Consider the following 23,078-nt stretch of genomic DNA (forward strand, 5'->3'; position numbering starts at 1 on the left):
ATCTGCAATTCTGGAGTTGTGAAGTGGTCTCGTGCTCAATGGAAGTTGATAGAAAGTAGAGTAGTGGGACCCTGAGGGGTATTAGCGTGTCCTGTCTGCCCCTCTCAATAATGACGTAGTGCGCCAAGTTAGGAACGTTCGGGTTACGGAGTCTGGGGGCGTGCAGGGTAACGGTTCGATGACGAAACCATGAACCGCGCAGCTACAAAACCTCACTCAATCCCCCGTTTCCTTTCCTTTGATCTTACCATCATAAACACTTTACATTACATTGAAAACTCAATACTACACTGTCAATTTTAACTACGCGATATTTAACAACTACAAACCTCAACCTTACCAACTCCAACTCACTACATATCAAGATGGCTCGCGGAACCGGTGTTCAGTCTAAGGTCCACTACAAGGGCAGCACCGACGACTATGTCGTCTTCGTCGAGGATCCCGCTATGTTGAAGAAGTGGAGAGGTGACAAGACCATCGCGCTGGTCGAGGTGGTCGACGCATTCAAGGTCTTCACGACCGGCAAGTAAGTCATAACACTTCCTACCATTGCCAATGCGGGGATGAAGGATTAACAACATGCAACAGGCAAGGTGCACAGGGCGAGCTCAACACGGCTTCCAAGTCGCAGCTTGAGAACGAGTTTGGTACGTCGAAGGAAGACGATGTTATCCAGAAGATCTTGCAGGAGGGAACGCTCCAGGAGACTGAGGTATGTGTCTCACCTACCCCGCATTCTTCCACCCCAATCACAACCCCAACGCAAGCATACTAACAGTTTACCCCCAGGCTACCGCCAGGCAAGGCATCACCAACGAGACGATCGGTGTCCGTGGTCCGTTCTAGAGCACTCGCTGCTGTGACGGATGAATGTATTGTTATGGATGAGTTGAGAGGCCCGTCCGTCGGGGCTGGGGAGGATGAAGGGAACCAATGATGATCGGTGCATATGAGGCGTGACTGGAACGGCACCGGGAATAGGGACTTTTGTGATGGTAGCTTAGCTTTATTATGGCTATAGTACCTCTTGCGAGGAATAGGGAATTCTACAAATGATTTCCCAATGTTGATGATACCTCAGGTGCTCTTGGTTAAGTCACGTGAAGACATGTATGATGAGTTGGGGATGCGATGCGTTGTTATGCTGTGTTACTTCCATAATCGTTATCAGACACGAGCAAGTAACACGGGAACGATCATGGATGCTGTGCTCGGGGGCTTGGTGAGGTAATTCCGGTGTGTCATGCCCAGCGCGAAGAAGGCTATTAAAGTACCAGCCAAGCCGAGTGTAACCTCACTCACAGTTTCAAAAAACCTCTTGGTATTGAAAAAATAAACTGCCGCCATCGCTCCATCTCCACCACAAAAAACTCGGCGGCCAAAGCGCCTCCTTACTCATTTGAATCTGCCCAGGATCATTCATGCCGAAGTTTTTAATTGGTATTATACTATCTACTCTAATTCCCGTTCTGGCCCCTCAACGGCGGCGCAGGCTTTCTCGGTCTCAACATCATCAGAGTTATGTGACGTGAATATATGTACCCATTCCTCGCGGGCAGCTAAAGTGACAGCGTAACGCCTCGCTCATGCCCACGCAATACACATCCCACGCTCCCAAATATACGCCCAGCTCCTCTGTAACCCCTCCCATCTCGCTATACCTTGCCCGGTCTCCCGCGCTGCGGTAAGCTCCACGGTTTCTCGACAACAATCTAGCATGTGTTAGCAACCGCCTCGGCCATGTGCGGACAGTAGGAAAACTCACCTCGCCTTCGCTATATGCCCAGAAGTAGACCACGATGCCGATGGTGTAGTATATCGCCGGGTTGGTGGCTTGGTATAGTAGCGCTGCGGAGAGTGCTGCGAGGGGGTAGACGACCAGTCGTGCCTCGATGCTGCGGTGGAGGGCGGTCTTTGCGATGATGCCGAGCGGCCACTCCCAGGCTGTGATGACGAGCCCCATTACCAGGTTAATGGATTGCAGCACTGGTATAGGTTTTACGGCGCCATCGAGATTCTTGGTGAGGAAGTCCCAGAAGATCTTGGGCCAGAAGAAGCCTTCGATTGCGGCGGCTATTTGGTCTGGAGGTTCAGAGTTAGTAGGGTTCGTATGGAGGCTGTGTGGTTCGTTGGGAAACGTACATATAGAGGCCGAGAGGATGATGAGGCGCGCCCAGTGGTTCTTGATGAGTTTGCCCATGGTGTATTATATGTGTATTCCTCCCACTGCAGTCCCGAGCCTGCAACGCCTGATCTGCGCGAAGAGTTCAACCGGCGTAATTACAGCGGCTCAGACTCCAAATATAACGGTAGCAAGAATAAAGGCGAAAGTGGTGTAGGCGAAAGAAGTGAAAGGTATCCGAACCAGCGGACCTGAGGAGAAAGTAAACGACGGTAGGAAAGAGGCTATTGACAACGACGGCGATGAGTGCGACAGCGCAGCTGGCGAGGAAGAGAGGCCTCTTGGCTCAACCGGCCATGCGCCCGACTATATCACTTCCGTTCGTGCCAGCGAGCGGGGCGTTGCGCGGGGCGCCCGTGTTTCTGGTATCGTTGCAGGTGGTGGAGTGTGCGCTCGGCCTCGAGGGTGTTCCGGTTCCAAGGCGCGCGATCGTTTGGATCTCTGGTCAGAGTGGGTATTGAGGTTTCGATCGGACGTTTTGAGAGGTGTCAACGGCAGATGCTCATGCGGGAGATGCGATGAAGGATGGTGGTATCGGTGGATTTGAGACGGGTAGGGTGTTTGAGAGCGAGGGCTGTGCTGAGCTTGGTAGTGAAGGCGGATATGAGTGAGTCCACAGTCTGTGTGAATGGTGATACTCGGATGGTGAGAGGTGCTGAAGATGCCGGCGACTCGGGAGCGGATGATGAGGAGAATGAAACCAGGAATGTAGGAGGGATGGGGTAAAGATCATACAGAAGAGAAAGAGAGACAGGGAAGGTCAAGTCAAACTTGCGGGACACCCTACCTTGTACTCTCACCATGCGCCTCCGTTCCACGCACGTACTGTAGCAAACGCCGTGGCCACATGGCGTGGGACCATTGCCATGGCATCACAGCTCCAATCGGGGGGGGGGAGGGCGGCTGGGCGGTCAATTGAAGTTTGAGAGCTATAATTGAACATACACCACAGAACGGCCATAATTGATAGTATGGGAAAGCAAAAGACGGAAGCAGATTACTCGTTTTGTGCATATAAGACGCCGATTGGGGTATTAGTCGCTGGGGAGTATGCAGGTCTGTAGAGGGTATTTTAACTGTGTGACCTATGATACTGGGGATAAGTGAAGAATGGCACGGCTTGACGTGCAGCTTGGGTGCAGCTTGGGGCTGGTCTTGCATCTGATTGGCCGGTCGATATGTGCCGGGCGGTTAGGTACCACAGTCATTGGACAGTCCTTCAACTTCACACTCACTGTACCAGCATGGAGTTACTATCTTGGTATACAAAGCATGCGCATCTTCGGGGGTCTGGTAAATAGTGCGCTATCTTCGTCAATCACTATATTGCTCTGATATATATTATCCCTTCTGTTGGATACAAATAATAAGATGCTGCTGAAGTCTCTGATATCTTCTTTGTTCTTGTCCCTGGATTGCAAATCTACATTTCCCCCTCCCCGACCCCTCCCTTGTCGCATTGACCACCACACATCACGGAACCACCACCTTAATTCCTCCCGAGGTGCCGCACCAGCCCCGACCCACCCTTGCCGCGACGTCGCAGAGTCTGGTCTGAAGCAGGTCACGTTTGGAAAGGGCACAGCCGGCAAATCCAGCAAATCGAGCGGATCCAGCAAAACCAACACAATCCAACAATCCCAACAGGTTACTATTTCTGTATTTAATCCCTTGATAGCCTCAACATGGCCATTCCTACCGCCACTGTTGGTCAAGGGGAAACCTTGAACCACCCTTAGTAAGGATACCAAAGACTCGTGAAGTAAGGTGGCCAGATCCTCGTCGATATTGATCAATAGCGTACAAGTACATTGCATTGCATGCCTCGTCACACAGGAAAAGAGCCACCACAGGCTTTCTTATCCGAGGAGCGGGCGGGAGGGGACGTGCCTTTTGACACTATTTTGGTGCCTCTGCAGCGCTTCAAGAAGGGGTCTCATTGGTCCCTCGCTCCACCAAACCCCTCGGCCTTGGCGTGTCTTACAGATGTGGAAGAGCTAGTCAACACAGGCGAGTTCTCGTCAATGCAGTGTAGTATCGCCAGCCACACCACTTCTTCAGTGGTATTCTGGAGGCGGTCTGTGATGGATGTGATGTGATCTTCCATGTGTTGATGGTGATCGGCGGTGTGTTGCCCAGTGAGGACGGCAATGGACCAGAATTAAAAACTTTATATAAAGTGGCAAGAGCAAGAGGGTCCTCAACTTCGGTGTTCGCTTGCCGGTGAGAATGGATTGCACTTCCGTTCTCGACTCACGAGATAGAAGCTGCAAATGCAAGCCATGAATCAAGCCAAGCAGTGCGCGGTGCGTAATGGGAAGACTCTTCTTTCACCGACAGGGAATAAACTGGCCATTGGACGTCATCTTCGAAAATGGCCCGTGTGACAATGCCATCGCCACTTCTCAAAAGGTAGTGGCTCATATCGAGAATCCTTTGTGATTCCCTAAGTGATAGTTTTCTGTATGTAGCTAGAAGCACATTATCCCCCCCGCCATAATAGTGCGTGAGCATCTCCCTCTAGCCATATCTGTTCGAGCACGGAAATCTTCTCCTCCGTCTATTCACATCAGAACCCTGGCAGACTTCACTCAGCAACGTATTCACTCAGCCAAAATTCGATAGCTTGTTCCGCTTGTCCCTTGTCCGGCACGTATTCTTTGATAGCATTCTGACCATCCTCTGTCGTTGCTGCCGCGGCCAGCTCGGAGAAGCCGTGGAACATATCACTCAGGACGTTTCTGGTATGCTCCAGGAGTTGTGCACGTGCAGCGCAGTGTGGCAGTATAGTGACGGGCGAGACGGGCGCTATTATCGGCTTTGCTAGAAGAAGCTGGCGCTGACAGACGAAGATTGCCGTGGATAAAGCGCGGAGGCTGTTGAGAGGTATGATGGAGACTTCGAGTCTCAAGTCGAGCAAACTTTACTTTGATTAGCTCATCTGGATGGCCATATATGTAGCGGTCTGTGGATGACCAACATTGTCTGAAGCTTTATATATGCAGTGAAGCCATTCTTTCCATCTTTCTCCTTCAATAGGAAAACAATGCCAACATGCTGCCCTTCATTAAAGAGACTAAGTCTTTCTACCCTCTCCACAACTTCTTCCTGGGTGTCCAGGTCTGATGCGGATAAGAGCAGAAAGCACATGCGCTGCTCATGTCCTCCAGATCCGTATACCGGGACATCTATGTCGTGAGTGTTGAGGGTTTTCTCTCCTCGGGTCAGAATCCTCAACCTCTCTGTCAAAGAAGAGGCATTATCTTACCTTGCCATTGTGGAGCAGGTATGGACAGAAGATTGGACGGCACAGACTCCCATTGAGGCCGTTTTCGTAAGCTGCTGGAGAACATGGTTTGATGGCACGATGGGAATTAACCCCCAGCGCAACAGGCACAGAGCACTTGGATGGATCTGGATATTAAGATATAAACGTCTACCTAATGCAGAGTCATGTGGACAATACGAATGAAATGCACGATGATAGCTTCTTGGAAAATGGGTATATATTTTGAGTAGGGTTGTCTTGTAGGAGAGATTTCCGCAGACACGAGAACATAATCCGATGTTCCCCAATCGCCGAACTCCAAGAGCACCATGCCAGGTACCCGAGCGATCCCTTTGCCGGGTTGCCCCAACCATGAGAGAGTCTATGTAATATTATACAAACAAAGTAGAGTATATACACCTGCGCCTTCTTGCACTACTTATATAAATGTGCAAATAAAGCTGCGAGCCGGGTTCTGTTAAGAGTCTATAGATCATAATCTGAAATGCTATTCGGGTAGCCAACGCAAACCTTCCAGGTTCTACGCCGTTTTTAGCTTCCCTGTAGCTCTTTCACTCTTCAGCAATTCCAAAGCTTGCTCAAGCACGTCAACACGAAGTTGCTGCTTCTTCTCCACCTCTTCTAGTTCCGCTACCCTGCGCTCCTCGTCTTTCAGTAGCTCTGCTAGTTCAGCAATCTTGATTGTATTTTGATCGGGTTTCGATTTGGATTTGACGTATTCGTATGTAATGAGGCCACCTGCAACGAGGAGGACAAACGCATCGCCCAGGACATCAGCAAACAAATCGACCGCCTTCGCTTCTGGTATAGGTCTAAACTTGCGCGTCCATATGCTCCTGCTGGGATCATAAGAAGAGACCTTTTCTTTTGTCCCTGTCGCCGCGGCCTTCGCAGCAGCAGCAGCCTTTGCGGCGGCCTTTTCTTCGTCGGCCTTCACCTGCTCCGCGGTTTTGACTGTCGGCGCCTCCGCTTTCTCTTTTGCTCGTTTCTCCGCCGCCACGTCGCGCATGGAGGCGACGGAGACCCGCATGGTTATTTGATGTATTGTTTGTCCATATTTGGCTGCTATGCGCCGCAGTGACGGGTGTTCGTGGGCTTGGATCTTAATCCTATTCTATAGGTGGTATCAGCAACTGCGGGGTATTGCGAGAGGGAAAGCTGCACCTACCGCGCCATACTTGGAAATATGTCTAACAAATAAAGATGCAAGTTTGAACAATGGTAAAGGCACCATGATGGGATAAAGGCCTAATGGCGTCTAGATAATGGTAACTGCCAAGGTTTGCCTGGGCATGGATTTTGGACGGTCTCCAAACCGATGTGTTCTGTGAAATGTATGGGAAGCAATATAACCCGCCCGCGACACAAGAAAAAATAAGACGACTATTTCAACTCCATTGCAATGTAGACATAGTAAAGAAAGGACCCTGGATAGTCGTGTCGGTAGTAATCTGCTCCAGTTCAATGTGCTCCACAGTGGGTGTCGCGGTCTGACGTTTGATATCGGAGCTCGGCATATGTTATGACCGTCAGTTGCTCTGCCAACCACACCGTCCGCACTTGACTGATTTGAAGGGTATCTTTAATCAACAGCTGGTATTGGAATCAGTCTTGAGTAGTTTTTGGCTTCGACAACAAAAAACGACGGCCATCTCGAAGGCTCCAGATTTGCTCAGTTGCAATTGCTTAACGCTTCGCCTAGCTTATTATGCCAACGATTCGAAAGACCTGGAAACCCAGCCAACCTTGTAAGTTCAGAACGCTCATCACACCCCGAACAGCACGCGATCATGGAGGGGGAATCTTGCATGCCACCAGTTGGATGGCTGGTATATGAAGATATACGACTGCCACAGCGAATTATTGAGCATGTCATCAGGAAGAGACGCGAGCTTGAGCCACAACTTTACCCTTCTAGCGACTCAGATACCGAGATCGACTTTGAGCCTCCAAGAGACCCATGGTACCAGGAGATCGGGCCAGTGCACGATGTCTGCTATCAAGATGATGGGGAGGAGGTTCACCATATAGCTGGGTCTATATTTTGCCAGGCCTTGTCCATACCCAGGGACTGTGTCAGGCCTCTACTTGAAGACGGATCTCACCAGTTGGTCTTTTTTACTAATCAACGAGTTATACAGATATACTGCGCCCACGATTCCAACGAGAAACAGTTGCTTGATAACCTTGCTTGCCTTGATTTCGAATATCACGACCGAGAAGAAGAGGACCAGCTTGAAGAAGACGAGACATACGAGGCCACCACAAAAGAGGCGTTTGCAACTGTAAAGCCATATCTCGCTTGGGAGTGCCTGTATCCGGAAGGCATAGATATGGCCGCCTTATCGCCCCTGGATATCAATGCCAATCTCAGGCCTCGACAGGCTGCGCACAAGGAAAGAACCAAAGCCCCGCCAGCCAAAGTTTCACCGAGAGAGAAAGACCACCCGCCACCACCTCCCGCTGAGGTTTACGAGCCTCCGAGCTCCGATCGCCCAAATGGCGCAACATACACAACTGGGAAATTGCTCGGGAAGGGTGGCTTTGCGATCTGCCATGATGGTGTCCTGGCAGACACAAGAGAGAAATATGCACTGAAGATAGTGAAAAGTGTCATGCCACAAAAGAAGATGGAGCAAAAGGCAAGTTCCATAGGGGATCCGTTATTTGAATGAAGCAACTAGCATTCTAACTTACTCGTAGTTTCAAACGGAACTGCAAATCCACTCCAAGATGAGACACGCCAATATCGTTCAATTCCACAGGGCTTTCACCTACCAAGAAAGTACATACATAGTACTCGAGCTATGCCCAAACGGATCCTTAATGGACATGGTGAAGAAGCGACGATTCGTCACCGAGCCAGAAGTTCGCTTCTATACAATTCAAATTGCTGGAGCTATCAAATATATGCACTTGAAGGGCATTATCCACCGAGATCTGAAGATGGGAAACATTTTCTTAGATAAGGATATGAACGTCAAGGTTGGAGACTTCGGCCTTGCTGCATTGCTCATGTCTGGGAAGGATATGACTGCGTGCCGAAGAACCACACTCTGTGGGACACCCAACTACATCGCTCCGGAGATCCTAGAAAAGGGAAAAGGTGGCCACGATCATGCAGTCGATATTTGGAGTTTGGGTATTATCATGTAAGCTCAACCCAATATGTCACAAATCCAAGATGCGCACTAACATTTATTTAGATTTGCCATGCTCACAGGTCGCCCACCGTTCCAATCCACTACGCAGGAAGAAATATACAGAAAAGCGAGAGAGCGCGAATACGACTGGCCTTCATTGGACAAAACTAATAACTATATCTCCCAAGAAGCTAAGGACCTGGTAGCACTCCTCCTCCAAAGCCCAGAAGATCGTCCGGATTGCGATACCATCGTTCAGCATCCATTTTTCTCCAGTGGGTGGGTCCCACAGGAGGAAGAAATGACGCCTTCCCTCAGGGAGAATTCTCCCGATCCAAACCAATTTGCTACTCTCAGCCTTCGCGGAGGAAGGGCAAGTCTATATGCCAGGAATCTAAAGGCGCTTTGCGTGAAGAGTGATGTTGGTCCTTGGAGTGCGACCCAAAAGGTGCATTCGAGCACTTATAGGGAGGTTGCAGCAGAAGAGAAAGCAGGCCTTACACCGGCGGTACCTCTAGCTGACAACGTTGTGTACCGGCCATTTGACGAGGTGGTACGGGAGCATAAAGCGACTTTGGCACGGGAAGAATCTAGAGCGGCAACCAAGCCAAAGGAATACGACCAGAAACCGCTTACACATCGTCCAGTTACCGTGGCAGCCGCATCTAAAACTGTACCAAGGAGCTTCGCGGCTCAGCAACGCGCCCAGAACCAGCCGCCAATTGTTTCGGCAACAGTTCGCCGGCCTAGACCACAGGCTGAATCCGGACCCAGCACACGACGAGCAAATCCTTATGACCAAGCGTCTGAGGAGGAGCAGGCCTCCGCCGAAACTAGAACCAGGTCAAGAAGGGAGCCATCCAGGTCTCAGGCCAAAGGTAAAGGCGTTTCCGAGTCAGTCGTGGCAACCGAAGCACGTCTAGGCGCAGACATGGTACAGCAACTTGGGAAACCAAGATCGGAGACTACGGCGCCATCTGTGAAGTCCTCGTCCCGTGATCCAGCCACTGCTTCCATATTCAGCCCTTCTGAGAATGCTGAATTTCTTCACCGCTCCAAGCCGAGACACGTCACTAAGAACCTTCAAGTTCTATATGCAGAAATCGAACGCGCGCTGAACAGCAGATCGGTTGGGCCGGCACGGGAAGCGCCAGATTCCGAGCCAACTATAGTTGTTAAGTGGGTTGACTACACCAACAAGTTCGGGTTGGGCTACATTCTGAATGATGGTGGTGTCGGATGCATCTTCAAGTCTCTACCTGTCTCTGGTGATCCGAATACCCAGATCCCACCTACTTGTGTCGTCGTTCGAAATGCCGAGAAGCATCTTCAAAACCGACGCAATCCCAACTATCCTGATAGAAACCAGCTTGTGCCGGTTTCAGGAGCAGACATTGAGTTCTTCGAAAACAATGGCGACGAAGGGATCTCCTGTGTTAAGGTTAGCCCCCGTGCATTTGCAGCAAGCGAGGAATATGGCGTGGCAGGAAAATTAGGCCGAGGAAAGGACGAGTGGGAGGACAGAAAGCGTGAGAAGATCGTTCTTTGGAGGAAATTCGCAAACTATATGACAGTATTTGGTAGGGATCAAGATCACCCATACGATGACGCCCTCAACAGAATGTCGCTGGATGGCGACTCGGACTCCTCGGACCCCAATAAAAGCAACGTGGTTACATTTTACCAGCGTTTTGGTGATGTTGGGTGCTGGGGATTCCGCAATGGTTCATTCCAGGTAAGCTAGACCAGCCATGAGTTGCCAAATCTTCACTAACACATCTTCCAGTTCAATTTCCCAGACCACACAAAAATGCTTCTTTCGGCAGATGGAACTTGGTGCGACTTCTATCACCTTCCTCTTGAAGCAGCACGCGATTTAGCACTCACCGGCAACTTGCCCAGCGCTGCGCTAGATGATCGCCAACATCTATCTTTCCCATTACAAGCTTTCTTGAACTTCATGACAAAGCCTTCCACACGCAATGGCATGACAAGTCGCCGCCGCGGCATCCAGGTTGACCCGATGATTCAGGGCATCCCGGCTGCCAATGATTTCCGCCGTAAGGTTGAGTTCATCAAGGCCATCGTTGGGGAGTGGATTACAAATGGTGGAATTGGCCGAAGCGCAATGGAGCCAGAAAGCAGATTGAGGTGGCTTGGGAACAGAGAACTTGTCAATGTCAAGGTTCCGTTCAAGCACGTCTGGGTTACTGTCGGAGCGTACGGTGGAGATGACCGCCGAGTTGCGTGGTTTGACCCGAGGGAACCAAGCCAGGTTGTGCCAGATATTGAAGCTTGATCGACGTGCGACGACCTTATGTTAATGACTGCATGACAGCAAAGAGTTGGGGTGTTTTGTTTTATTCTTCGACTTTTTCCCTTATCATGCGGAGAAGGCGCTGGTTGGCGCAGTTATACGGATGCATGGAATTATGGTGTTTCGGAGGCGTGGGTCATTGTTAGGAGTACGAAAGCGCACATTATTCGGCGAAATGGAAGTTCATAGCCTTATATATAGGAATTGATTGTCTCTTTAATTACTACCTTATGATATTGGTTATTGGCCTGCTCTCATCACATTGAGACTCCTGATGCCAAAGATCAGTATAGGTAGATAGTAAATTAATTGAACAAAAATATATCAAATATTAATTCTGTAATGACGTAAATATCTCGAATAGAAATCCTTTAAGAAGCAGCAAACTAAATTACGACAAACAAGCTGTCAAATTTGGTCTCCAACGCCAGTGTCGTCGAGGTCGCGTCTAAACTTCGGCATGGGCGCTTGGCGTCGCGCTTAAACTCCATCATTCCAATCGACCTCGAGCACCTAGATTCAACCTCACACATCCCAAACCTTAGCATGAAGCAATTAGCGAATAGGACTACGACCCGGAGCTTCGGTAGATATATCTGCCGTAGCTGCTCTCACCAAGCACCTCGACAGCGCCGAGGATATGCAACGGAATCATCACCCGAACTATATGATGTCGTCTGCGTGGGGGGTGGACCGGCCGGTCTAAGTGTCCTGGCAGCATTGAGTATGACCAGCATTCTAGATCCACCCTGTAACATCAATTGACTTCTTCTCAGGGGCGACTGCTGCCACTTCTGGCCTCAAAGTCGCTCTTATCGAAAGCCAGGATCTAAGCCGAACGCGATCATGGTCGCTCCCATCAACACAATATTCGAACCGATGCAGCTCCCTCACACCCACTTCCGTGGAATTCCTTGATAAAATTGGCGCGTGGAAGAATGTCAAGCGTGACAGAGTGCAGCCGTACGAGGAGATGCAGGTCTGGGATGGAGTTACAGGGTCGAGGATAGAATTCGACTGGCCACAAGGGTCACAAGGCAAGACGATAGCATATATGAACGAGAACCTGAACCTCACATCAGGCCTTCTCAAACGGATCGACGAGTTATCTGGGGTCTCGATTTTTGACAACACGAAGGTAGAGAATATCGAACTGGGCCAAGAAACCGAGACAGCAGACCTACGGTCATGGCCTATTGTTCAGCTCTCGGGTGGCCGGCAGATTGCGGCACGGTTACTTATTGGGGCGGATGGCGCCAACAGCCCTGTCAGAGCGTTCGCGGGTATCAATAGCTCGGGGTGGGATTATAACAGGCATGGGGTTGTGGCTACAGTCGAGTTGGAGGGCGAGGGATGGGGCGGCGAAGATCGCAAGGTTGCATACCAGAGGTTCCTTCCCACCGGCCCAGCCGCTATGCTACCACTACCCGGACGTTTCTCAACCCTCGTCTGGTCAACGACTCCGGAGAGAGCCGCGCTCCTAAAGACCCTATCTACCGAAGACTTCACAGCCATGGTTAATGCGGCATTCCGCCTGTCGCCCGTTGATCTCACATATATGCACACTCTTACTTCCGGCCAGGCCGATGAGTATAACTGGCGATCCCAGCATACTTCTTCTGATACCAATCGAATCCCTCAACGGGTTCTGTCAGTTCAGGAGGGAACGGTAGCCTCTTTCCCACTCAAAATGCGCCATGCGGATACTTATATCGGCGAGCGCGTTGCTTTGATTGGAGATGCGGCACACACCGTCCACCCTCTTGCCGGCCAGGGTCTGAATCAAGGGCAAGGTGATGTCGAAAGTCTCGTGAAAACAATCGAGTATTCCGTGACGCACGGCCTGGATATTGGCGTCTCCATGAGCTTGGAGAGCTATAATGCGGATAGATATGCCAAAAACCATGTGCTAATGGGTGTGGTGGATAAACTCCACAAGCTGTACGCATTTGAGAGTGGCCCGATAGTGCCTCTGCGAAGTATTGGCCTGAGCGCGGTGAATGCGTTGGGACCTCTCAAGCACTTCTTCATGGGGCAGGCCGCCGGAACTGGGGCGAAGATATTGTAAGAACAGGGGATTTTTCGATTACTCACTGTACATCAAATTTGTATTTTTATTGGAAGCCCCGCCAACGGCCGCCTAGACTGGTTGCAACTATACCACGAGATATGATTGTATTGTTGGGGGTCAATTAAGGTGGCTATGGGCGAGCAATTAAACACTATTCAGATTCCCAATATCGGCCAAGCTTGATGACTCGGGCAGTGATATCCTATATGATTGCCTCATTCTCTAGCATTCCTCCGATCTTTTACTAAATCAACATGATCATCTGCAGTCGCCAGTGCATTCAGAGCCTCCCAGTGATAGACATGAATGGAAACAGGCGTCAAAGACGATAAAATGTTGCCTTCGGTTCACCACCACTCTTGTCTTTCGTCGTCCATATCCGCAATATTACCCACAGAATCTTCATAAGTCCTTGTCACTCTCGGGCTATCGCTAATACCAATTACATCGCACATCATCCCTCTGTGCCAACAAAAGCATAATCTTGGAAAATGGACATCGTATTCGGCGGCAGTGGCGGCGGTTGCGGGGACCCACGGTGCGAAGCCTGCTCGGGCGGGAGAATGGGTGGTATTATGCCCCCTTTTCAATTTCCCGGATTTGGAATGCCTCCACCATTTATGCCGTGTGGCCCTGGTTGCACTGGTGACTGCCAGAATCCTGGTGGTGGCTTTCCAGGACCAATGCCTGGTGGAATGAACTTTCCGGGTTTCCCACCACCATCAGGCCCAGGACCATCCACCTTTCCCGGCCCTTACCCACAGCCGACCGAATGGCCTGGCATTGGGCCTGGCAACTTCGGCGGCCCTAGTGGTGGAGGTGGAGCTGGCCTCTCCGAATCCCCTTATGTATATCCTCTGGGAACATCCGGCCAACGCATAAACTTGCTGATCGATACTGGGGCATCTCTGACATTGATTTCTACTGCTGCATATAACAAACACTTCCGAAGCATTCCTGTTTGTGCAGACAAAAGGATAAACCTCGGAGGCATCGGTGGTGGACTGAGCCCTAGCTACCAAAGATTTACGATGCCTCTAACATTTGATTTCGGCAACGGAAAAGCCACTGTTGAAGGAGAGGCATGGATTTGTGACAGTGGTTTTGATGTTGACTGTCTCCTTGGTCTTCCGTATCTGAGGGCAAACCAGATGAGTCTTGAATGGGGTAGCAACGGGGAAACTGATTCCGTCATGGTTCAGGGGCACAAAATCCCCATTAATGTTGAATCCAAAGTGGTACAATACCTAGTTGGCAACCGGAGTGGACGCCAGCGCAAAGGGCGCCTGATTCGACTTGGAGGAAAGCGAAAATAAGGGAGGCTAGTAGTGAATGTGCGACTTGGAGGTGTGTCATATGAGATAATATAAGGAGTAACTGGGTTTGCTCACTATGGACGGCGAATAACAGCGATGATTTAGGTACGTAGAGCTATACAATTCACACTGTCTAATATCTTTATTACCAGTTTGTCCTCCGTGTCCTCTTGAACACCTTGCATTACCTTTATTTGGCTCTGCTGTTCCACATTCAACTATTCAGCTCGGTATTCCTCCGTGGTTCATAAGAGAGAAGACGGCATGGGTGATATGGGATGGAGCCCAGTTGATGGGTGGGCTTCTGGACCAGGTTGTAACCCCAGACGCGGTTCTCACAGACCCGAACCTGGTCGTTATCATGGGCCCCCTCGTGGCACGTTTGCCCCACGGATTCCAATGGCCCCGCCACGGCGGCCCCCACCAGGTTTCATGCCCCACAAGTTTGGCCCTCCGCCTCAAATGCGGCCATTTCCAGACAGAGGCTTTGATGACTTCGGTGGCGAAAACCGCTATGATAGAGAGTTCAGCAGGCTCCAGCGAGGTCCTCCTCCTCCTCGTCACAGTTCACGCCATGGCCTAAGAGATTTTGCTGATATGTTTGGGGGCTTGAATCTCGATCACCAAGGGAGCAGTATCGGTTCCAAGGGTGGTAATGGCAGCCATGGAATTGATCGCGACCGGTCGAGGGACTCTGAAACTCCGGTAACATTTCCTTTGTCGCCGTCCGGCAAAAAGATCCATTGTATAATTGACACCGGAGCCTCAATGACACTCATAAAGCGGTCTTCTCTGCGACGATATTTCCCAGGCATATCAGTAACACGTGGCGTGGGGATAACTATGTCAGGTATTAGCGGTAAGGGTGATTCAACAGATGAGCGAATAATGCTTCCCCTCACCTTTGTTGGAGAAAATGGGGAGCCGATTCGGGTGCAGGGCGAGGCATGGATTGTTGAGGGGAAGCATTTGGACACGGATATTTTGCTGGGCTTGCCATTCATGCGAGACAATGGGATGCATCTCCAGTGGGGTGGTGGATCAGGTAGCCGTTCTGGAGGTGATCATGTTGCCTGTAGAGGGTCAAGAATACCCATTAGTATTGACTCTTAAGGTTAAAAGAGGACATATGCGAGCGAGACTTTAATGAAATGATACAGATGTCAAAACAATCCCAGTGGCCCATGCATGACAATTTACACAGCAAGCCCATCAGACTAGGTATGACGTGAGGAAAGGTTCCTGATCAAATGTTTTCACACAAACTTTACTAGAAAATGGCCAACAAGACACTGGTATATTCAGTACAAAGCCAATTAAAGTAAAATTTAAGTTTCATTAAACTCAAGTGTGGACAATGTCGCTCGCTATCTATTTAACTGATCAAGTTTTCATGTCAAGTCATAAACCCAAGGCAATCCCTAATCAATCGACAATGATTATAGCCGCCTTGAGCACACTTGGTTCATGTATATGCTCATTATTAACCTAACGTACATGAGGCGCGCTGAATTCGTTTCGTAGAAGTTCTCTTTAATGCTGACAAAAAAATTACAATTCATCCATGGTATCGGTTTGGTAACATCGTACTAGGAACTCTTTGAGAATCCATATAAAACAATCACGCAGTGCGTATCTCACTCCATCCGAGTGGTTTTTTCGCGATGACTGGGTGCGTTTTGACCTGCAGGGAGAGATTCGGCAACATCCCGGTAAGCCTCCAGCTGTGTGGTCAGACCACCAAGAAGACGTTGGAGCTCGCCTGCCATTTCTTCGCTCGTTGATGTTCCTGCCAGTGCCCCCATAGAAGGCGGAATTGGCAGTGGGGGAAATCGGTCCATGCCGTAGACTACGCCCTGAGGTGTAGTCCAGGACGGCGCTGACTGGGTGTTGAAGGGCTTTTCGATCATCGGAGGCTGCGAATAATCTGCGTCGGAGTAGTCGAACATTTGTTGGGATCGCTGGCCATAGTGTTGGCCATTTGGTGGGCCATATTGCTCGGCATCCGAGCCAGAGAAATCAGATATGTCTGCTACATCTTGCAGATTGCTCCGAGCGCGGAAATGGCCTGCAAATCCCGAGTCTCCTGGAAGGTACAGAGAGGGTTCCCTTGGTGCATTGCGGAAACTAGTCGACGCATGGCGTTCCAAATCAAAAGGGTTGCCTGAAACAAACTCGTTACTTGTTGTAGAATCAGCGGTAGATGGTCGAGAGGGTTCTGGGGCGTAGTCTGGAACGTATTCCGGTGCGGAATCCGGAAGGCCGAAATCAAGGTCTATCAGAGACTCTCGAATAGATTGTCTGGGGGAAGTGGGTGCAGATGCCATAAAGTTATTAAACCCTGCGCCGAGCGGTTCTGTGGGGTGGTGCACAAGCTTTGGGCGACCGCCGGACCCCAGCGTGACAGGGGGACGGGCTGGAGCCGCTGTGTTTGGGAAACGGCTTGTTTCCACGTCTGAAGATGCTGCTGGAGCGGATGGAAATTTCCAATCTCGGGTGCGACGGTTTGGGTTTTCAGCTGAATCCGATGACGGTTGTCTGCCAAAACCATGCATGGTGTTATCGTCGTAGCTGTATTCGATGTCATCGGTGTCATCAGTATCAATGGCGCGGATTTCTCGGTCAGGTCGGATAGTAAGATCTGGGAAGCTTGATAACCCAGTTTCAATGTCATGCCCGCCCAAATCGATCATCGTATCTCTGATAGATATCTGAGCCGTATCGTCTCTTTCTCTGAGTGGAAGGTCAGAGACCGGCATTACGAAATCTCGCCCATAATGTATCCTTGAGTTATCCTCGTAGTTGGAGATTGTATTAGGATCGAACAGCTTTTCAAGAGGAGCTTTGATTGGGTTCAATAACTCTGGTGGAGGGCGGCGTCTGCCACGTTCTCTTGCCTGTTGCTGGCGGGAGGGCTTGGAAGTCTTTTCTGCGAACTCAGTGCTGAGATCAACAGAACTGCCATAAACGTTTATGACGTCCTGTAGGTTGGTCGAATCACCAACGGCCTGATCAAACGCAGCAGTCGTGGAGAAATTCCAATTATCTTGATCTTCGCTAGATGGAAACGAATCGGATGGACCTTGCGCACCTCCCAACATGAAAAGCGACTTTCGAGAGCCGCCAGATTCCTCCCAGTGTTTAAAGGCCCTGACAAGTTCAGCAAGAGAATACGCTGGATATGCGTTGTTTGTGTTGTAAATATACGGATGCATCTGGACGGATTGAATGTCCGGCCTGTCTGAAACACGCTCTTCGAGGCAATATGCCACGATATTCTTCAGACCTTCACTATACTGGTTCCCCTCGAGCCGTGGGATGTGTTCTTTGAGATAGTCTCCCATTTCAGCGCCATCGGTAATTCCAGATCTTGCGTTTGGAGGCAGGCCTGTGGCCATTTCGTAAGCCATCGATCCAAAAGCCCAGATATCAACCTCTTTGCCATAATGTGGGTTTGCATTAAAAAGCTCGGGTGCCATCCAGTTTATAGTTCCTATGAATGTGGATCTCTTATCAAGAGATGTTTCCATCATTCCAGCAACACCGAAGTCGCAAAGCTGAACGCCACCCTCTTCAGTGATGAGGACGTTTGCACCTAACATATGTTAACATGATGTTTAGGTCACAAGTTGGAGGAGAACTAACATTTCAAGTCTCGATGAATGATACCAGCTTGGTGGACCCAATAAACAGCTTCTGCAACCTCTCTCAGAATTGGAATAATGTACCGCTCGCGGAGGCCTTTTGGTGTTGGTCTCATCTGAGGGCTGTCAGCTTTGCGTTCGATACAAGCACAGATAATAACTTACCAATGTAGAAATACTGCCGCCGCCGCAGTACTCTGTTATCATCCACATTGCCTTGCCGACCGGAAGGGCTTCAATCACATGATTGATGTTCCGGGCCTTTGTTTCACTGAGAAGCTTAAGTGCATTGACTTCTTTCATAAATTCCGAATAAGTATCGGCGAGGCGTGGGTTCAAAGTGTCCCCCTCGTCAATATCGATAATCTTGACAGCGACAACCGCAGTGGAAGTCAAGTCTTTCCTAAACAGTAAATTCAAGTTAAAACCAGGGCATTTTCGCGGGCGAATTGTAGAACAGACTTACGCTTTGTAGACTCTCCCAAAGCTTCCTTTCCCAATCAATTCCAGTAACAAATAATTTGGAGGATCCCGAGAAGATTTCTTGCATTCCTCGATCACGCTGACTTGCATCTGGCGTGCATCTTCCACCGCCTTGGTCTTGGTCGACTGGATATCAGCCGACTTTGCAGAAAGGAAGTCCATCTTCGCGATATTGGAACGAGGTGCGCGGTCACCACGCAACAGCCGAATAACAGTCTCGCTCCTACCGAGAGTAGAAATGCGATCTAAATTGCTCGGACCAACTGGGGGCGTGGATGAGGCTAGCCAAGGAGAAGTAGTAGGGGGGGATGAGACAGCGCCTGTTTGATCGATAATCGGCGATAAAGCTGTCGTTCCGGTAGGTGTTAGCTGCCTGGTTCCCCGGGAAAATAACGGAGCAGGAATCAATTCAGGATGTGGCGGAGTCCACCCCCCGGAGGGCAACTGCTGCTTGGGAGTTTTACGTCCGCCCATGGTGGTGATAGAGTATCGGCACGGCTTTATGATGATACCGGTGGCAAGACAGTGAGTTGTTGCCTTGCAACAACGGACTTCGTACTAGATGGCTGTGGTGGGCTTCTGAAAGAGAAAGCAAATATGGTTCTCTGGATGAGCATCCACTAGGATGAGCATCTAGAGGGTTTGCAAGAAACGCTATCCTTGTATAGAATGAAGCACTTGCGACAAGTGATTGGTTTAGATGGTTGATGGATGCGAAGGGGTGTTGTTGTGAAATCAGGTGGGGAAGCAATGATGGTTGTCTTGCGAGAGGAGTTCCAAAGGGTTGAACACTCCTGTACCACATATGCAAGCCAAGTAGTATTGATGAGATGTAATAGGTATTGTAAAGCAAAGTAAAGAGCAATACGTTTGAAGAAAGTTGGAGTGCGTGGCGTGGTGGAGGCGTGGTTTTGTCAAGGTTGTAGAAAGAAAGAAGGAATTAGACTCACGGCAGAAACTCCGAAATATAAAAACGCTTGTCCGCTAGGTAACTAGGCAGATTTGGCTATTCTACAACAACAATTGGGACACCCGGGCTTTGGGGATGCCATTAGCACTGGCTCTTCAAGCCTTAGTAGTTTTGGCGGGTCATCGGGATACGGTTGCTCAAAACTGGACGGCCATTGTGCTTAAACTAAATCTTCTTTCGGTTAATATAAGCAAAACGATGCATCTACTAGTCGATTCTGGTTGCAAAAGATTTTGTTATGACGCTCACGATGCAGGGTGCTAATAGAGGCATTTAGGACAGTAGTCGAGGCCACCCTACGCGTTTAAATAAGCGTCGAACCCTGCGCAGCCCTAACGGGAAGTTTTACTTTTGCCGCTTCTACCGCCAATTAGCGTAGCCGCATTGTGTGGGGTTCTATTTTTTCTCCATATTCGAGGCGGCAAGCGCTTAATTTCATGCTAGTGTACGCCACACAAGTGCCACATAATAGAACTATATAGTAGGAACGCGGACCTCTACAGAAAGGTTAGTGTTTAGTCTTTTAATAGACTGATATATTATCCAAAATATATGACTATTACCCTGTTTTCTAAGACCCCACCTCCATATGGTATCCTAGGGCCTATGAAAGGAGGAAACTACAAAGCCACGGGCGTTGAATATAACAGCTTGGTACCACGTATGGAATATATATATGCAATTTAAAATAGAAGCGTGTGTTACATTGATAAAGGTCTTTAAAAGAACACTGGGGTGGACGGTAGTTGCGTCGACTCTTAGTAACCATTGTTTTGAAACTGTAGAAGCCGAAGTCACAAATGGATTGAAAAAAAAGTCCAAACCAGAGTCATAGCATGTAGCAGTTCAAGGTTACAAAGAAAGAAGTAGTTGCAAGCTTTGTATTCTTATATAGCCAATTCCCCAGAAAAGGCAATCATCTCTGAGTCTCTTATCATTATCTCATAGATATACCCAGTTCTGCAAGTATTCGTCAAGGTATAACTCGAACTCCACCAGCACATTCGCCTTCGCTTCAAAACGCCACACTTTTTCCGTGTTTCCCATTCCTATACGCTATGCAGTAAAAGCAGATTGGCGTCAATTCGTATTATTTGGCGCCAGCTGTCCACGAGAATAAGTTTAGTTCTCCTCGTCATCCGTTGCTGTGTCGACCTCTACATCGTCGTCGTCATCCCCACTATCATCTTCCCCGGAATCCGTGCTATCATCATCATCTTCTTCTTCATCTTGACGCAGACCAGGTACACCTCTCCAAGCCACGTAATCATTCTCGACCCATCTCCGACTCTTTGGTAGCTGATAAGGATCAAATGGGAAATATGCCTCGAGCTGGTGCCAGCTCTCTTCTTCGCCATCCTCTGTGGCTACTCCGGTTGAAAATCCGCTGTCTCTCAATAGGCCAGAAGATGCGTTCCCTGCACCCAATGCAAACTGCGAGAGCCTGATCCGCTTGTTTGTTGCCAGAAGCGGATAGACATACATGAAGCGCAGGTGGTGTGCAATCTTCGCAAACTCTTCCACGATTGATGGGGCACAAATTTTCAGCGGGTTGAGCTTAGAATAGATTGTGCGGTCCAGGAGTTCTTTTACTCCAGCGCGCCATTCCAGGTCCCTGCCGACAAAGTCCTCTTCGTCAATCTCACCCTCTTCGGCAGATGGAGAGACAACAAGGTCACGCCAGCGGAAACAAAATATGTACAGAAGGGCCTGGGTAGTCGCATAAAATGTGCTGTAACGTTGAAGGTCCGGTCCCCGACACGAAAGTTCGTTCTCGGATCGGATGAGATCAAGATTAGTGCCGATATAGTCGAAAACATCACGCACAACATGTGGGAGTACATTGGCGCCACGAGAAACGAATGATGCGAGGTATGCAGCAGCGGATTGCTTCAATACAGCCGGGCGGCCAGACTTGAAAGCGAGGTCAACACATTCTCCTGCAAAGGTGTCGATAAGGTGCTCCGAAGTCTGAGCGAAGTGGAACAAGAGGAATTGGGTATGTCGTGAACGGTATGTCGGTAAAATGATGTTACGAAAGTGAGACAGTAAAGTATCAAACGTAGATATTGCGCTGGAGCTAAGTGGATCCTCAAAGTGCGGGGTATAGAGTTCGAAGAGGGTATCCAGAATGGCATCCATTTTCTCAACGTTCTCATGCATCGTCTTGACGCGGTTTTCCTTGTCGTCCAGGGAGTCGTCGCTCGCATCAGAATCCGAGTCGCTGTCGTCGGCCTCGGAATCATCCTCACCGGTTAAGTCCGAACGAATCGACACTGACTGGACAACTGCTGCAGCCACATCGTCATCCATATCATCCAGGTCAACTTGCATTTGGACGTCAATCTTGACAAGCCTTTCCGTGATTAGCGCAAAAATGTCTGACTTTAACTCCGGTGCGTAATCGATGATCTTTATTAAGTTGTTGATGTACGCCATGTGAGCTTTCTTCGACTCATCAGAGAAAGGGAATTTTGCCGCCAGAATAGGTGCGAGTGTCCCAGATGCTGAAGGGATCAGGCGCAATAAATATTTGAGGGCAGTGTGGACGCGTGCTGACAGCTGGGTGCGGTGGACGATGGGGCAGTCGGCCAACCTTCCATTTGAGATGCGCACTGCAGTTTGTCAGTTATACTGTTTATCTCGTAGGACGGGTGGCACATACACGTAGAGAATTTCCCAACCAGCATAGATAGAACGGTTCCGACATAAGCACCCTGTGCGCTGGCTAGGTTGCTCAGGAAGTTCACATACGCCCTGACGTACGGCTCATCTCTACCGACCCACTCCGACTCCAAGACAGCCCGGACGAGTCCTGACGAGTTCTTTCCCAGCAGCGAGACACAGTTGGTCAAAGCCAACAGATGCGCCCTCATAAGATCATTCTCGGCTTTTCCCTGCGGCCTGTTCTTCGTTGAAAAAACTTCCTTGACTCCATCGTATCGCGAATCATCTCCTCCGGTTCTATTATGTTCATCTAGCGCTTTCTTCACAAGCCTTCTAACATCGTATAAGTCGGTTGGTGCCTCGGGCGACGAGGTAAAAAGTTGTTCTTGCACAAGTGGGTTGAAGGTCACTGTCCTGGAGCGTTTCGCAGGGTTCATAGAGGCAGACATGTCGTCACCGTCTAAATCAAGACCAGCATCGTCGAGTTTCCGTTTTCCAGCGAGTGTTGATTTTCGCAATAACGTCTTGGTCGGAGTAGGCTTCGAAGCCGACGAGCCTGACGGTTGAAAGTGTGTTGGTGGAGGGCGAACCATTGGCGCCATGGGAGCGCGACAGCTTATGAATAAGAGCCTGACAGCCCCTTATTCACATGAAGCAGTTCGATATCATGAATGTGTATTGTGTAGAGTGTATGTGGCCGTGCCAGTCGTTATGGGGTCCACGGAAGGGTCGAAGTGAGTTTTGTGGTCGCGTGTTAGGCAGATTCGTCGTCAGAAAATGTTCAAGAGTTTTGTGCGCTACTCTTATCGGGAGTGCACGTGCCTTCACAGTTGACGTGCTGCACTGCGTAATGCGGGGAAGTTTTACTCAACTGCGCTTTGGTTCCGACGTCAATGAAAGGCTACAAAGACAATTTTATTATAATGTTCATTAATATCTTATTTACTTTATGGATATGTACTGGATTATAATAATAGGTCTTAACCATATAAT

General features: G+C 49.5%; 10 protein-coding genes across 10 annotated transcripts; 5 read left to right on the top strand and 5 right to left on the bottom strand.

The window, feature by feature from the left end:
• Positions 1–205: 205 nt before the first annotated feature.
• Positions 206–1,047, top strand: VE01_06855 (uncharacterized protein). The gene is made up of 3 exons (XM_018276294.2): positions 206–529; positions 592–715; positions 793–1,047. Exons 1-3 carry the CDS (start codon positions 366–368, stop codon positions 847–849), a joined length of 345 nt encoding a protein of 114 aa, XP_018129847.1. The 5' UTR covers positions 206–365; the 3' UTR covers positions 850–1,047.
• A 611-nt stretch (positions 1,048–1,658) lies between these two features.
• On the bottom strand, positions 1,659–2,203 carry VE01_06856 (uncharacterized protein; the record flags this gene model as incomplete). The annotated part of the gene is made up of 3 exons (XM_018276295.1): positions 1,659–1,715; positions 1,769–2,085; positions 2,146–2,203. 3 exons carry the CDS (start codon positions 2,201–2,203, stop codon positions 1,659–1,661), a joined length of 432 nt encoding a protein of 143 aa, XP_018129848.1.
• A 2,428-nt stretch (positions 2,204–4,631) lies between these two features.
• Positions 4,632–5,689, bottom strand: VE01_06857 (uncharacterized protein). The gene is made up of 3 exons (XM_018276296.2): positions 5,454–5,689; positions 5,166–5,400; positions 4,632–5,106 (listed from the first exon to the last, which is right to left on the bottom strand). Exons 1-3 carry the CDS (start codon positions 5,536–5,538, stop codon positions 4,773–4,775), a joined length of 654 nt encoding a protein of 217 aa, XP_018129849.1. The 5' UTR covers positions 5,539–5,689; the 3' UTR covers positions 4,632–4,772.
• On the bottom strand, positions 5,687–6,955 carry VE01_06858 (uncharacterized protein). Its single transcript, XM_018276297.2, has 2 exons — positions 6,643–6,955; positions 5,687–6,588 (listed from the first exon to the last, which is right to left on the bottom strand). Exons 1-2 carry the CDS (start codon positions 6,706–6,708, stop codon positions 5,995–5,997), a joined length of 660 nt encoding a protein of 219 aa, XP_018129850.1. The 5' UTR covers positions 6,709–6,955; the 3' UTR covers positions 5,687–5,994.
• A 134-nt stretch (positions 6,956–7,089) lies between these two features.
• Positions 7,090–11,267, top strand: CDC5 (polo kinase). Its single transcript, XM_059463837.1, has 5 exons — positions 7,090–7,222; positions 7,616–8,116; positions 8,178–8,626; positions 8,681–10,352; positions 10,404–11,267. The coding sequence occupies exons 2-5, from the start codon at positions 7,808–7,810 to the stop codon at positions 10,914–10,916; spliced, it is 2,943 nt and encodes a 980-aa protein (XP_059319653.1). The 5' UTR covers positions 7,090–7,222; positions 7,616–7,807; the 3' UTR covers positions 10,917–11,267.
• A 213-nt stretch (positions 11,268–11,480) lies between these two features.
• On the top strand, positions 11,481–13,002 carry COQ6 (Putative ubiquinone biosynthesis monooxygenase; the record flags this gene model as incomplete). Its single annotated transcript, XM_018276299.1, has 2 exons — positions 11,481–11,658; positions 11,711–13,002. The coding sequence occupies 2 exons, from the start codon at positions 11,481–11,483 to the stop codon at positions 13,000–13,002; spliced, it is 1,470 nt and encodes a 489-aa protein (XP_018129902.1).
• Positions 13,003–13,610: 608 nt separating this feature from the next.
• On the top strand, positions 13,611–14,321 carry VE01_06861 (uncharacterized protein; the record flags this gene model as incomplete). The annotated part of the gene is made up of 1 exon (XM_018276300.1): positions 13,611–14,321. One exon carries the CDS (start codon positions 13,611–13,613, stop codon positions 14,319–14,321), a length of 711 nt encoding a protein of 236 aa, XP_018129901.1.
• A 399-nt stretch (positions 14,322–14,720) lies between these two features.
• VE01_06862 (uncharacterized protein) lies at positions 14,721–15,434 on the top strand (the record flags this gene model as incomplete). The annotated part of the gene is made up of 1 exon (XM_018276301.1): positions 14,721–15,434. The coding sequence occupies one exon, from the start codon at positions 14,721–14,723 to the stop codon at positions 15,432–15,434; it is 714 nt and encodes a 237-aa protein (XP_018129904.1).
• A 179-nt stretch (positions 15,435–15,613) lies between these two features.
• VE01_06863 (uncharacterized protein) lies at positions 15,614–19,708 on the bottom strand. The gene is made up of 5 exons (XM_018276302.2): positions 19,399–19,708; positions 18,432–18,795; positions 18,131–18,368; positions 17,967–18,081; positions 15,614–17,916 (listed from the first exon to the last, which is right to left on the bottom strand). Exons 2-5 carry the CDS (start codon positions 18,608–18,610, stop codon positions 15,959–15,961), a joined length of 2,490 nt encoding a protein of 829 aa, XP_018129903.1. The 5' UTR covers positions 18,611–18,795; positions 19,399–19,708; the 3' UTR covers positions 15,614–15,958.
• A 631-nt stretch (positions 19,709–20,339) lies between these two features.
• On the bottom strand, positions 20,340–22,839 carry VE01_06864 (uncharacterized protein). The gene is made up of 2 exons (XM_018276303.2): positions 22,084–22,839; positions 20,340–22,033 (listed from the first exon to the last, which is right to left on the bottom strand). The coding sequence occupies exons 1-2, from the start codon at positions 22,685–22,687 to the stop codon at positions 20,541–20,543; spliced, it is 2,097 nt and encodes a 698-aa protein (XP_018129899.1). The 5' UTR covers positions 22,688–22,839; the 3' UTR covers positions 20,340–20,540.
• Positions 22,840–23,078: the final 239 nt, after the last annotated feature.

Source organism: Pseudogymnoascus verrucosus (assembly GCF_001662655.1).
Source record: "Pseudogymnoascus verrucosus strain UAMH 10579 unplaced genomic scaffold scaffold_25, whole genome shotgun sequence".
Lineage (NCBI taxonomy): Eukaryota > Fungi > Ascomycota > Leotiomycetes > Thelebolales > Thelebolaceae > Pseudogymnoascus > Pseudogymnoascus verrucosus.